This window comes from Chondrus crispus, genomic scaffold (assembly GCF_000350225.1).
Source record: "Chondrus crispus Stackhouse genomic scaffold, scaffold_159, whole genome shotgun sequence".
NCBI lineage: Eukaryota > Rhodophyta > Florideophyceae > Gigartinales > Gigartinaceae > Chondrus > Chondrus crispus.
The window spans coordinates 104,799-118,018 of NW_005179027.1; the positions used below are offsets into that span (position 1 = coordinate 104,799).

General features: G+C 54.8%; 4 protein-coding genes; 2 read left to right on the plus strand and 2 right to left on the minus strand.

Annotated features, from left to right (window-relative positions):
• Positions 1-1,363: 1,363 nt before the first annotated feature.
• On the minus strand, positions 1,364-2,404 carry CHC_T00010116001 (Nuclear cap-binding protein subunit, putative). The gene is made up of 3 exons (XM_005713953.1): positions 2,333-2,404; positions 1,803-2,200; positions 1,364-1,634 (listed from the first exon to the last, which is right to left on the minus strand). The coding sequence occupies exons 1-3, from the start codon at positions 2,402-2,404 to the stop codon at positions 1,364-1,366; spliced, it is 741 nt and encodes a 246-aa protein (XP_005714010.1).
• A 1,018-nt stretch (positions 2,405-3,422) lies between these two features.
• On the minus strand, positions 3,423-4,631 carry CHC_T00002854001 (hypothetical protein). The gene has a single exon (XM_005713954.1). It carries the CDS (start codon positions 4,629-4,631, stop codon positions 3,423-3,425), a length of 1,209 nt encoding a protein of 402 aa, XP_005714011.1.
• Positions 4,632-4,953: 322 nt separating this feature from the next.
• On the plus strand, positions 4,954-5,772 carry CHC_T00002855001 (hypothetical protein). XM_005713955.1 is given in 4 exon segments: positions 4,954-5,033; positions 5,034-5,056; positions 5,268-5,688; positions 5,689-5,772. 2 exon segments carry the CDS (start codon positions 5,034-5,036, stop codon positions 5,686-5,688), a joined length of 444 nt encoding a protein of 147 aa, XP_005714012.1. The 5' UTR covers positions 4,954-5,033; the 3' UTR covers positions 5,689-5,772.
• A 176-nt stretch (positions 5,773-5,948) lies between these two features.
• CHC_T00008287001 (Multiprotein bridging factor 1) lies at positions 5,949-7,911 on the plus strand. XM_005713956.1 is given in 6 exon segments: positions 5,949-6,027; positions 6,028-6,133; positions 6,251-6,328; positions 6,474-6,622; positions 6,733-6,795; positions 6,796-7,911. 4 exon segments carry the CDS (start codon positions 6,028-6,030, stop codon positions 6,793-6,795), a joined length of 396 nt encoding a protein of 131 aa, XP_005714013.1. The 5' UTR covers positions 5,949-6,027; the 3' UTR covers positions 6,796-7,911.
• The last annotated feature ends 5,309 nt before the right edge of the window (positions 7,912-13,220 follow it).

The following is a 13,220-nucleotide window of genomic DNA, read 5'->3' on the forward strand; positions in this document are numbered from 1 at the left end:
CCTCCACAACAAGGACTTGACAACAAGCACCATCCTGCTCTCTATAATCCCCCGCACCTCGCCTCCACGATGCTGACCAACCTCCCGCCACCCTCCCCATCCCCGGCCATGCGTCTCATCCCTGCTTACGCCGTGCCTCCCGGCCACGTCTTTGTCTTTGGCCTTGGCTACGTCGGCCTGCGTCTCGCCCGCCGCCTACGAGCCGCCGGCTGGCTCGTTTCTGGCACCACCTTCTCCGTTGCATCGGCTGAACGCGCCTCAAAGCACGACATTCGCGCCATACACCTCCATCAAAATGCGCCAGCGGCACACGCATTCCTCCGCGAGCAGTTCAAATCCACCTCCCATGTCGTCATCACCACGGGACCAGATCAAAAGGGTGACCGCATCCTCAGGGACTACGCTGACGTTGTAACCGCCGCCTCCGCCCTCGCCTGGATCGTACGTCTGCTAACGCTTATGCAATACCCATGCCACCCTCACATGCGCTTACATGCGCTCACATGCGCTCACATGCGCTCACATGTGCTAACATGCGCAATCACTAACCACGTTCCCTTCTTCCTTCCTTTCCACAGGGATACATCTCGAGCACCACTGTCTATGGCGACCACCAAGGCGCCTGGATCGACGAAACAAGTCCCCCTAAAGCCCTCACCGACATTGGCGAGCGTCGTCTCGCCGCCGAATCCGAATGGAGCCGTCTCGCCACCTCCATCTCAGTTCCCCTCACCATCTTACGTCTCGCGGGTATCTATGGCCCTGGTCGTAACACCCTACGCACACTTCGCGACAATCCGGGAATCAGATCCATCCGAGCGATCGACCAAGTCCTCTCCTTTGTCCATATCGATGACATTGTGTCCGCTATCACCGCCGCCGTCACAGGCTCCGTACATGAAGGGCATCTCACCGTGATAAACCTCTCTGATGATCAACCTGCGCCGAGGAGGGAGACGTTCAAGTTTGCGACAGAGCTTCTAGGGCAAATGGGCATCGACGCGCACGGTAAGGATCGTGTTGGACCAGAGCGTCCAATGCCCGGCGAGAGGTCGGGCCGCAACGCCATGCACTCGAGTAAGAGGGTTTCGAATAGTAAAATGAAAAGCCTCTTACTCCCGCACCTCACTTACCCGACTTATCGCGAGGGGCTGAGCTCGATTACAGGCGACGATATCTGATCCTGGTCAGCATATGTCCTCTAAGAAAGAAGGGACGAGCGATCTACCTCACGAGGGATATTTCTGTCAAGCATTCTTGTCTAGTATTGTCAAAACCGTATTCCATTTCAGTTTAGAACAACAAACCTGCCCCCCCAAGCTCTACTGTATGTCCACCACTTCTGTTTGTCTTTTCAACCATTCTAGTCCTGCCCACCATTCGCGTACTTATTAAACCTTGCAGATCGCCCCTCACCCCCTCCTCTCTCCCCATCAGCATTAGCCGCCCCGTCCACAGCCATCGCGCCAGGGGTGGCCCCTTGTCCAGGTCCGGGGGGCCCATGCCCCGACTGTGGCCCCGTCGGCGCACCACCGTGTGGCGGCATGCCGTTCTCCCGATGGTCACCGTCACCGCGGTGCCTCTTGCCTATAGGCGGATATCCCATATCCGGTCCAAGACCATCCCTACCATCCCTGCTTCGTTTCCCAGGACCATAATACCCATCGCCGGGAGGGCCCCATCCCCTCCCTCGCCCCCTTCCACGCCCTCTCCCTCGGCCGCGACCCCTTGGGAATGGTGGCCCAAATCCACGTCCCCTCGCGAATCCCATGTGCAAAGGCGCAGGTCCTTGCGGGCCCCACATATCCATACCGGACATGCCGGTCTGATTCGCCTTGCCAAATCCTCCGCGTCCCGGGTCGTAGTCCAGACGATGTTCGTCGCGCACCTGTCCACCAGAGCGTCCACGCCCGTACTGGCGTCCCGGCGAATAACCAATGTCATAGTCGACGCGAATCGTACGTTCGTCCAGCTTCGTCCCGGAGATGAAATGGACGCTTTTTTCAGCGTCTGTGCGGGTGAAGTACTCGACAAAGCAAAAGCCACAGGGCGTCTTCTTGATGCGATCCAAGCCCATGATGATGCGCTTTACCTCGCCGACACGAGAAAACAAGTCGAAGATTTGTTCCTCACGTGTGTAGAAAGAGAGATTGCCGACGTAGAGAGTCGTGCTCAGTTTAAGCTTTGACTCTCGCTCCCGCTGAGCGTACCCAAGCAATTAGGAATTAGAATCGGGTTAGTTGACAATGTCTCTGCTGGGTCAGATTTCTTGGTCCTACAAAGTAGCGCAACTCATTTTCGTTAGTGCAAGGGGTATTCCTGAATAACCTACCAATCCTCCTTCATATCGCCTGTCCTTGTACAAGCTGATCGGCTTCCGGGCGGAGGCGTACAAGTCCGCCATTTTTGCAGGCAATGACCAAGGATACGTCAACCTCGCGCGTTGCAAAAACGGGTAAAAAGTTGTGCGCAGTGAAAACCACGTCCAGCACGCAACGGAAGAAACTTGAGCGTGGATGATTTCGGGTAGACAACAGAAGTGAACCAGACTCGGTAGAGTTGATCGTCGACTGTTGAAGCGGGCTTACGTGAACGCAACTGATGCAGTAAAATAGCCCTTTTCGAGAATTTGGCGCGCCGCAGCGAGAAGGCAAGTCGCCACGATAGGCACTTATAAAAACGAGGCGATGACTACGTCTCGCAATTGTACGGGGGACAACGACGCCCGAGAGATGCCGTTGCACTACACACCCACCCTAACGGCAGCCCATGTCCCATTTCAGCATTTACTTTTTCAAGAGGAAATCGAAAAAATAGAGCGAAAAATAAAATAGAAACAAGGGGCCACACGTCCTCAAGGGTCATGCCTGCGCATCGGTATGGTCGTTGACGAACACCGCCACAGCTCGCCCACCACCGCGCCGCACAAAACGGTATTCTTTCTACACGAATTAGCTCGGTTCCGCCGGGAAACAGCTTTGCTCATTTTGTGTACCCTATCATCGCCTCGAGTGCGTAGCGAAAGCGCGAAACGAGGTTCCAAAGGACCAACCATTTGTTGTCTCCTGACCCCTCGATCGAAGCCATATATCTGGCTACTCATCTATACAAAGTTAGTGTAGTTTCGTATCAACAACCACGATAACAACAAAAATATATATAAAAAGCCCCATTAAACGCAGACGACGCCAGCTTCAGGTCAGTCGAATGTGGGCTATTGTACAGCGGTTGCAAAGTAGACCAGCAACCTCGTTGACTGTTCGACATGTGTCTGAAACAGAGCAAAACTGCACGTCAGTTGTATATCCCGTTCTCGACGTCTGCACACTAAAAATCCTCTAGAGCACCATTCTGAAATATCTGCTCACAATAAATGGCATGTGGGGCAGCCATTTTCCTTCATACCAACACCGCGCGCCAATCTACGCCAAAAGCGACGCACTCTCCTCATCCTTTCCACCAGACTCCCCCGACCCGACACTCGATCTGCTCGAAAAATCCGCCGCGGACTCGCCATCCTCCCTCTTTGTAACGCCGACCCAAAGCTGCCTGAGCTGACCGCGGCGTCTCGCGAGCAGCGCAGTGGGCAAGATAAGGGCCGGGACGATATAGAGCAGAGCGGGTTGGGCGGCTTGGAACGTGAAGCTGAAAAAGAAGCTCGCCAGCAAGCCGAACGCGTAGGCGACTAAGCCGCGAGCAAAGTAGCCCTTGTAGAGAGGGACGGATCGATTCCGCAAGTCAACTTCGAGCAAGTAGACGAGGAAGACTTCGGGCAGGATGATATCGCCCAAGCCGAGGAGGGAGTGATGGCCATTCCTGGAGGGGAAGATGAGCTTGGCGGGGAGAGCGAGGTTCTTGACCGGGTCGATGGGCAGGTGGAGAAAGTCTGCGACAGCAGAGGCCGGGTTGACCGGGGTGGAGGTGGCGACCTCGACCATGACGTTCTTGCCGAAGAAGCGGTGCGAGATAAAGACGAAGAAGATGTCGTAGGCGAAGAGGCCCGTGAAGAGGGTGGAGGTGACTTTGAGCGACTCGACTTTACACAGCGAGCCAAAAGTGATGCACAGGGCAATGCCGATGGCGTTGTTGAGCGACCAGTGCCCGGTGAGCAGCCAGAGCCCGATGACGAAGGTGGCGATGGGGGTGACCGTGAGCATCTCGACGGTGCCCTCCGTGCCAGGCACGAAGCCCAGGGCGCGCAGGCGGCGCGCGAGCGACTCACCCAGCGGCCACATGGTGAAGGCGACGGAGAAGAAGCCAGAGATGCAGGAGAGCGCGGTGAGAATGGCGCCGATGGAGTTGAGGAAGAAGAAGAGGAAGACGATGGAGCATGTGGCGATGACGGGCAGCGCGAGGGCCATGGAAGCGCCAAGGACGCGCGAGTTCTCGTCGACCAGCTGTTCGGAGAGGGACGCCTGTTCCCTGTGGAGCGAGGCGTCTCGCGACTTGAAGAGCGGGGCGTTGGCGCGGTAGGCCGCGTAGGCGGCAGTGCCGACGGCCGCGAAGAGTGTTGTGTACGTGGTCAGGTCGGACAGGAGGACGTAGAAGGCCGTCCAGACGGGGACGCGGGCGGCTTGGCGCACGGCTGCTTCCAGGAAGGCCGGGAGCGCGGGCGCGGCGCAGGTAGACATGGTGGAGCGGGTCGAGGGCGAGGAGGAAGTGGAGATGAGATTGATGGGGCCGGAGGAGAGTGTTGCTCAAGATGGGGGCGATGCAAGCACATCTACTTGGGCAAGAGTGGGGCAGACATGGTTTTCAATTGAACCATTGGTGGATGATGATTGGCCGGCATCAAGTGATTGGTACCCAATCACTGACGGGGTATACATCCCACTGCATTACACCACTCGAACACCATTCCAGCTGTAATGTTCCGCTTTTGCCCTAAGTCCCAAAGTCGCCGGCCGGCGCGCCTGCCCTTCTTCCTCGTGATCATCCCTCGCTGTTGCCGCTCGCGATACCAAGCCTATCGAAGCACACCGAAACCGTCGTAACCCTACGCCGCTGCTTGTTTGCAAACACAATTCTCCACGATGGGTCGCATGCACAGCAAAGGGTAAGTGGTCCTATTTTCCAACCACCGCGGGGACTAACCAAGCGCGAACGCGACGAAACCCGTCCTACGATGGATGCCCGCCGCCACGGCATCGGATCATCCGGCCTACATCTCCATGATTGCTGCAGTACTGACTAATCCTCGTGCTGGCGGTTTCATGCATTCCCTCCTTCGCGCGTACCGCATCCACTTGTTTTCACCGCGCGCGCAGAAAGGGTATCTCCAAGTCGTCGCTGCCGTACAAGCGCAACCCGCCCACATGGCTCAAGACCTCTGCGGACGAGGTGACAGACCAGATCTGCAAGCTGGCTAAGAAGGGTCTCGTGCCGTCGCAGATCGGCGTGTATTTGCGCGATTCGCAGGGCATCACCCAGGTGCGCGCCGTCACGGGGAACAAGATCTTGCGCATCCTCAAGGCCAAGGGACTTGCCCCTGAGCTGCCGGAGGACCTGTACATGCTTATCAAGAAGGCCGTGTCTGTGCGCAAGCATCTGGACAGGAATCGTAAGGATAAGGACGCCAAGTTCCGACTCATTCTCATCGAAAGCCGTATTCATCGCCTCGCCAGGTACTACAAGAAGACGAAGCGCATTCCGGCTAACTGGAAGTATGGGCAGACCGTGGTCAACTAAGCCAATGTAAACCGTCTTTCTGCCTTTGTTACGTTAGCGAGCGCAACGCTAGAAAACATTAAAGACTTGTTCTTACTTTTCGAACTTTCTCGACGTCCACGTGGACCCATCAGGTCCGTGGACACGTAGCAGCAGCCAAAACAGCGCACTGTGCATTAGAGGACGCCAGAGCGCCATCTGGACGAGTCCACTATCCCCATGCATTTTAAGACCGGCTACCCCCAAATACCGCCTCCCTGTTCCCCCCACCTATCCGACCTCAACCCACCGCTCGCCTCGCCCGCCTACTCCCGTCCTACTCTCCTCTACCTAGCTCTCGTAAAACCATCTCCTTTCAACATGGACAGCCACAACCAGGACTGGAGCAGAGTTGTCATGCGCTCAAAGAACCCATCCGGCTCCCGCAAGCTCGAGTCTGGACCAGGCAGCTCCGCCGAGCGCAAGTGTACGCCTTCGCACACCAAGCCCCTTTCCAACCCTCGTCCCGCTCCCCACATATCCGCATATCGCTGACACCTGTCCGCCGTCATTTGCTCTCTTTTGTGTGTTTCGTAACGCGCAGTCACCGCCGGCTCTAACACCAAGGCCTCTGGCGACAGCTCCATGGCCAAGCTCGACGCCGAAACCGACGTCCTTGCTCGTATGTTGACGTCACCCTTTATCGTGCCCCGCCCCCAGTAATCCCACGCGTGTCACGTCCCGCCACAAACGTGTAGTGGCCAGGTTTGTTTTTTCGTTCTAACACACCACGTTTTCTGTTTCATCTTTCGGGGGCGCCCACACAGACAAGAAGGTCGGCCTCGGCCTCGGCAAGGCCATCCAGCAGGCGCGTTCGGCGAAGGGCATGACCCAGGCGAAGCTTGCCCAGGCCATTAACGAGAAGCCCGCCGTGGTGAATACGTACGAGAACGGAAAGGCCATTCCGAACGGACAGGTAAGGTTTCCAACAAGAGCCCGGTTGTGCTGTTGTCTTTGTTCACGCCGATGGTGCCACTGTGCCCGACATCCCAGCTGACCTTGATTTGTGCTTGTGGTCGCCGTTAGATTATCGTGAAAATGGAGAGAGCGCTGGGCACTAAGCTGCCCCGCCCGAGTAAGAAGAAGTAGGCCGTTGTCGCGCGTCCCGTCGTATAGTCTCGTTAATCAGTGCTTTATTTGAATGATGCAAGACACAATGTTCATCAGCTGACTTCATGACGTTCACGTCACGGGGAAGAGAATATGAATACGGTAGGTATTAGTTAAAGGATCTCCGTTACCCGCCTCCTGCATGTCCCCTACCAGGTTTCCCATTGCTATTACGTTACCCCCCATTTCCCGGTCCGGCATGCTCTTGTATCCCACTTCGATCCCTTCCCAAGTACTTTTGCAACGCCCCGTCCCCTACCTCTATGACGACGACTACTACGACCACCACTGACCCACCCAACACTGATGTTCCTACCTCCAACAAGACTGGGCGTGGCATTCCTTTGCATGCGTCCCCAGCTCACCCTATTTCCGGCAGTGTCACAATCACATCCTTCAAACGGGTGACCTTCAAATGTGTCCATCATGGATACTGGACACTGGAGAAGAAGGGATGTCTTCATAGTAGCCCTGTCCATCATCACCATCTCCATTAGCGCTACCCCCATCGCCTAAATCTCCCCCTTCTGCTAGTAAATATGACCACGTCATCGGATTCGGCCAAAGATTCGGTCGTTCGGCCTCGAGTTTCTCCACGACCTGCTCCGTTAGAACTTCTGGATGCTGAGCTGCCAGTCGCTGTATGCGAAAATCAGCGTCCTGGTCTCGTGTCTCGGAAAGAGTCGGCGGAGTTGACTCCGAACAGTCTGAGTCTCCGCAAACCGGACAAGTCAGGATAGACCAAGGCGTTGCAGGAAGCTCACCTGTAAAGCATCCCCCGTGGAAGGCATGCGCACATCGCAGTCTGCGCACCACCGGCGCGGCTCCGTTCAATAGCGGCTCTGCCGGTGATAGCGAAGAGACAGACTGCGTCCTTGTCCGCTGGAGGGGTGCTTGACAAAATGGGCACGTCACAGGCTCATGGCCGGGCACAGCGGCGGTGACGTATTCATGATGTACATTATTCAGCTTGCGGAGCACCTGTCGTCGCTGCCGCGGTGTGCGTAAACCGTCACGAATAAGGAAGCTAACGTAGCATGTGGGCACGGCCATCACGGCAATAACAATGAAAATGATGACAAGCGCAACCCGGCGATCCAAATACGACAGGTCTGCACCGATGGTGCTTGCTTTGATGTATACATACATGGGGAGGTAGAGTCAGGGTCTGTAAAACCAAACCTGTGGAGCAAAGTGGACGCGGTTGTTTGAGAGCCCGGGGATTCTGTTAGCCCCAACTTTGCCAACATGGAACTCTTTGGAGTGTTTGGAGGTGAGCGAGGCCATAATAGACAAGGCAAGGCTTGTCTCTCGGCGAGAGGAAAATAAATACGGAGGCCTCGGTTGCGATGAAAAGCAGAGATATAAGAAATGGAGTACACATGTATCCACGTATGTAAGAACTCGGCTTGGAGCAGAGAGACCTCTGACATTTTGCCACGCAGGGGCGGCAGTGTGAACTGTTGGACTCCAAGAGGCTTTTTGGCAGCCAAGGAGCCTATCAATACAGGGGGGTACCCTATTTAGTGCTACCCCGTGTAGCGTGATAAAATAGGCACTAAATCGGGTTTGGCACAAGAACGGTAACTTAACAAGAAGACTGAATATAGTATTTAACTAAGGAAACCCGTCAAGGTCGTCTGTTTCTGCTTCTTCTGTGGCTTGAGAGCCTCAAATATGATGCGTCTAGCCTTGCCCAAATGTGAAGACGCATCAGGTAGCGAGAGAGCTACCGCTGCCGCCTCTAATTTTGAGAACTCATTCGCTGCTTCGATCAAAGAGAGAGAACGAGCCTGAATAGCATTAGAAATCTCCTCCATCACTGTATCTGTATGCTCTGCTTCAGTTCGCCCAGATGAAACACACCTAGACCCATCCATTTCCTCCATAATTCTCTCCACCTCTTCTAGAGCTTCTGTTTCCATGGCCTCTCTGACTTTGAGTTGTTCAACGGCTCAAAGTTGTGCGAGCAACGCATTTGTGCCTATCGGAACTGTAACGGACACAGAAAATCTACCAGTTTTCATATCTTAGTACCAAGCAGAGTGGTGCCCTGTAGCCTGCTGGATGGGCCCGGGGGGCACTTGTTTATCATACCTTTTGGTGTAGAGCAGTTAGAGTAGCACTAAACCGGGACATACACTATATATAGAGGCACTAAATCGGGTACCCCCCTGTAGCCTCCTCTGAGAGATGTCCCGGTCAGTGACGTCTCCCGGATCAGCGATGCTTCATACTGTGCATCAAGAGTGCAGGAATTTGTGGGTTTACGCACGGCAGAATTCCGTAACTAAAAATGAGAAATAGATAAAAAGCAATGCAGAAATCATATTTCGGCAAAATCATTGCAGAAAATTTTTAAAAAGGGCTAGTAGAGTGCCGCTATTAAGTATAAAGACACCCCACAAAACTTCATTGCTGGGCCATTGTGAAAGCTTGTATAAAACAGGACACGTTGCCTTACTGTATTTGGCATGCTGAATACAATGCAAAAAATCGTTTTAAACGATCTCGATTGGTTGAGCTGCAATCGTTAGTAACACTAAATATAGGTGCCATTAAGTATAAACGACAACACGCATTCTCCCGCGCAAAACTCCTTTCCCCTGCAACTCTTGACCTAGGAGCGCCTTCTAACCTTCCATAGGAGGAGCGCTAAGAGCATCTCCACCCATGCCACCGAAAACGTAAAACGATTTTTTTGGGGCCACCTGGTGTTTTTAATCTCCACCGGCACGGACCAAACCCACTGGGTGGCGGGGTGCGCTCCCAAATTTTTTGTTTGGTCCAATTCCAGCCCTAAAATGGAAAACTTTGGGCTACCATGACACCCAAACCTAACCCTTGGGGGCCATTTCTTGCTTCAATAAAACAAATTTAAAATAGGTCGACCTCGGCCGACTTTGTCGACTTCGTGGATCACGAGTTTTGTGTCCGATCACTGCAAGTAGCAAACTTTCGAGAGACGCTGCAGCACTGCGCTCGCTATACTTTATTTCTTTCGCCGACGTTCTCGACAGACGGCATCGAAACTCAAGACTCATCCCCTCGGCGCATGAACCCACAATCTTTCCCATCTTTTATTGGAATACAGCTCAAATACACCTCTTGAGACACAACATGTCCACCCGGTCACCTGCGAATGCTAAGGGAAAGGGTCTATCGTGGTCGGATGAGGAGCTTTTGGCCCTTTGTAAGGCAGCTTTCGTCGCCGGAGGCTCGCCTATTTACGGCACAAGGATGAAGTCAGCAGTATACAGTAAGAAAATAAGGGAGGAGTTCCTGAAGGACAATAATAGGCCGTCGCTTGCCTGCTCCGGTGGTCGAAATGGAGGACCGCTGGATGAACGTCGTTGGAACGGGCGAACGCGAGCGTCTTGTTTAAAGATGTGGAGCAAAGTTAAATCACTCTGTGCTGCTTACCATGACGCCGTGAAAAGAATCAACTCTATGAGCCTGACTGGGGCGCCAGGAACGGCTGAGGTCGAGAGATGTGTGGTTACTGTTTATAATGACAGAGACCTCACGTCTCATGTGTATGACATTATCCGTAACCCAAAATACAGAATCGGCAGACCGTTCCCATACAAGAGTTGTTATGACTTTTCATCCTCCCACACCAGTATGTTGAAAAGTGGAGGCGTTACGGAGAATAGAGATGTTGGAACGCCGGCAAATCAGAGTCCAGGAGATGGGGAGGCGGATGAGTCCGGCATTCAAACAGATGCTTGTATTGACACAGGTGGTGTCGAGAGGCGTGACAAACGTCCTATTGGGAGGAAGGCCGCTAAGAGGATCAAGCAAAAGGAAGCGAATGAGAAAAATTCCATGGAATCAGGTGCAAGTAGGATGGCACAGTCCGTAGAAAACTTCAATGAAGTTCACAGTGCCGCCCATGAGCGCAAAGCGACAACCAAGGAGCGCGAACTGTTAATTGCAAAGAGGCGGTTGGACTGGAATATGGCTGAATCTCTACTTTTTGCGAAGGATTCTGATGCAACTGACGAGGAACGGATGATGGGTAAGCGGCTGCTGCACAAACGGCTTTTAATGTCAATGAATGAAGCAGATTATGAGGGATATAATGCCCAGGGCATAGCAGGAACCTGCAGTAACAAGCTCCGTGGCTCGTCATCTCGAGATGCCTCTCGTGATATACTTCCCAATCGTGATGTCAATGAGCAGCGGTCAGAGGCATCGAGTCCCGATAATATCGAGACGTCAGCCCCGGCGTCAGCCCCAACCATAAATGGACAAACTTCAGATCATGAAGCTGGGCCCACAGAGAGGTCAGGCCAGACTACGAAAAGGGCGAGGGTGGAAAGCAATGGAAAGAGTATGACTGACGATGAAGATTCTGAGGCTGAATTCCCCAACCTTGTTGGCCCACGTGGTCTTAGCCTTTCTGACATGCTCACCCAACCGCCTCGGGAGTACGATAGTGAGATTGTGTAGGCGGAATAATGAGACAAGTGCGCAGTACTTTACCTAGACGGGCGATTGAGAAATTACAACATACGTCAGAGTGCAGCAACTAAATCACTGACTTGAATCACTTTCGTCTCCAACGTGATTCCATATGTGCTCAGCGAGCGCATTCTTCAGTTTCACACGCTCTGTAGTTTTCTCAATGGGATCAATGTATTTGCGCCAGAACGTTGCCTGCTCATAAGTTCCTTCTCCTGTTGATACAATTTGAATATCATTTGGAAGAGTAGTCTCCTCATCTGTAAACTGTAGTATAACCCCCCCCTGGGGGTTTAAATTAGATTAGATCAAGAACTAGATCAGCTACTGTAGAGCCTCGAGCTCTACAGTACCACCGCGCGTGTCCACGTGTACGCCACGGGGACAAGGGACATGCGCATACACGTGCACACGTGTACAGCGCGCGAACGAAGCGCGCACGCACCACGGGTGATATGTGTACTGTCAGCCTCGACATAGCTTACAGTATTACAGTGCAGGCCGACCTGCACTACAGTAGCCCACTAAAGTACCTCGGTACTGTAGCGTTATGATAGATTGTTTTGTATATTAAATACGGAGCGGACCGGCGGCGGCGTAGGGCGACAAGCACGGGCTTGTCCTCAACCGACCGCCAAGGCCAGTCGACCCAGCTTATTCTAAACGTCACCTTCGCTCCTCGCGCGCGTTTAGTCGGAGCCGAGCCGGAGTGGACGCGCAGCACGCGAGCGAGCACGGAACCGCCTCCGCCCGTCAGCACTGGTACGTCACCCAGTGCTGCTCCGGGGCGTCGAGGCGTCGATCCGCTCGTGCGTGCGCGCGTCCCTGCTCGCTCCCGCTCTACCACCGCTACCCGGGCCCGAGCCCGGTTCCGTAGCTGGTTAGCCCGCTTCACCCCTTCTCCGATCCGGAGTCTACAGGTCCAACTGCGCATGCACCTCCAGTCGTCTGGGGGTGTTTATGCTACAGTGGTCTCCCGACCTGGAAGACCCCGAGATCTTCCCGAGAAGACTTTCTTTTTCCTCCGCGTCCGTACGCGTTGAGATGAGTCAAGAATACGCCACCTCGATCCGGTCCGAACCGGCGGATCCGAGGGCGGCCGCTATGCACGCACCATCACCACCGTTCGGGGACGGCGACGCTGGTCTCCGAGACCGCGAACCGTCGCCCGAGTCCCCCGAAGGACAAGCGGCTGCGATGTTCGATCGCATAGCTAACTACATCGAGGAAGTCCGTACTTCACTCCGTATAGACGTGACGGACGCCGTCTACTCGCGATGTATGGACGAGCTCCGCTCCCTACGTGAAGGGAGGTTCGATCGAGTCAGCCAGTCCTTGGAGAATCTCCGAGCACTAGTCGACGAGTTACACTCGCGACTTGTGCTCGTCGAAGACTCACGCCTCGCACAGCCCGTACTGCACGAGCAAGGTCGCCCCATAAGGCCGGCCTCGACGAGGCGTCCCGACGGTCGACCGTCCCCGTCACCAGAGCAGTTGGGTGCGTTCGCGCACCTCTCCGCCGAGCTCAAAGCTACGCGACAGCGTGCTCGGGACATGGAACGGACCATAGCCGCAAGGCTGCCCGGTGCCCCCACGAGAGGGCCCGGTGGTGCCGTACCTCCGAGCGCCGTCGCTCCGGAAGTTTGGCGTCCGACTGGCGCCGACGCCAGTCGGACTGCGGAAGGAAACCGTCCTCCGATGGGCGCGAATCTCGCGTCCGAGACCCAAGCATTGCCGCCTATCCCCGGAAGTAGGCGGCAGATGGAAGGCGTATCGTACGCAGACGTACAGGACCGTGGAGGGGCCGCTCGCGGATCCGGAGAACCTATGTTCTCCGTCGATCCCCGCTGGGGCGGCTACCCGCCGGCGGGTAACACCGCGCATCCAGGTCCGGTAGACGTCCGTACGCTACCCGTCACTGCCTTTGGCACGCTCGG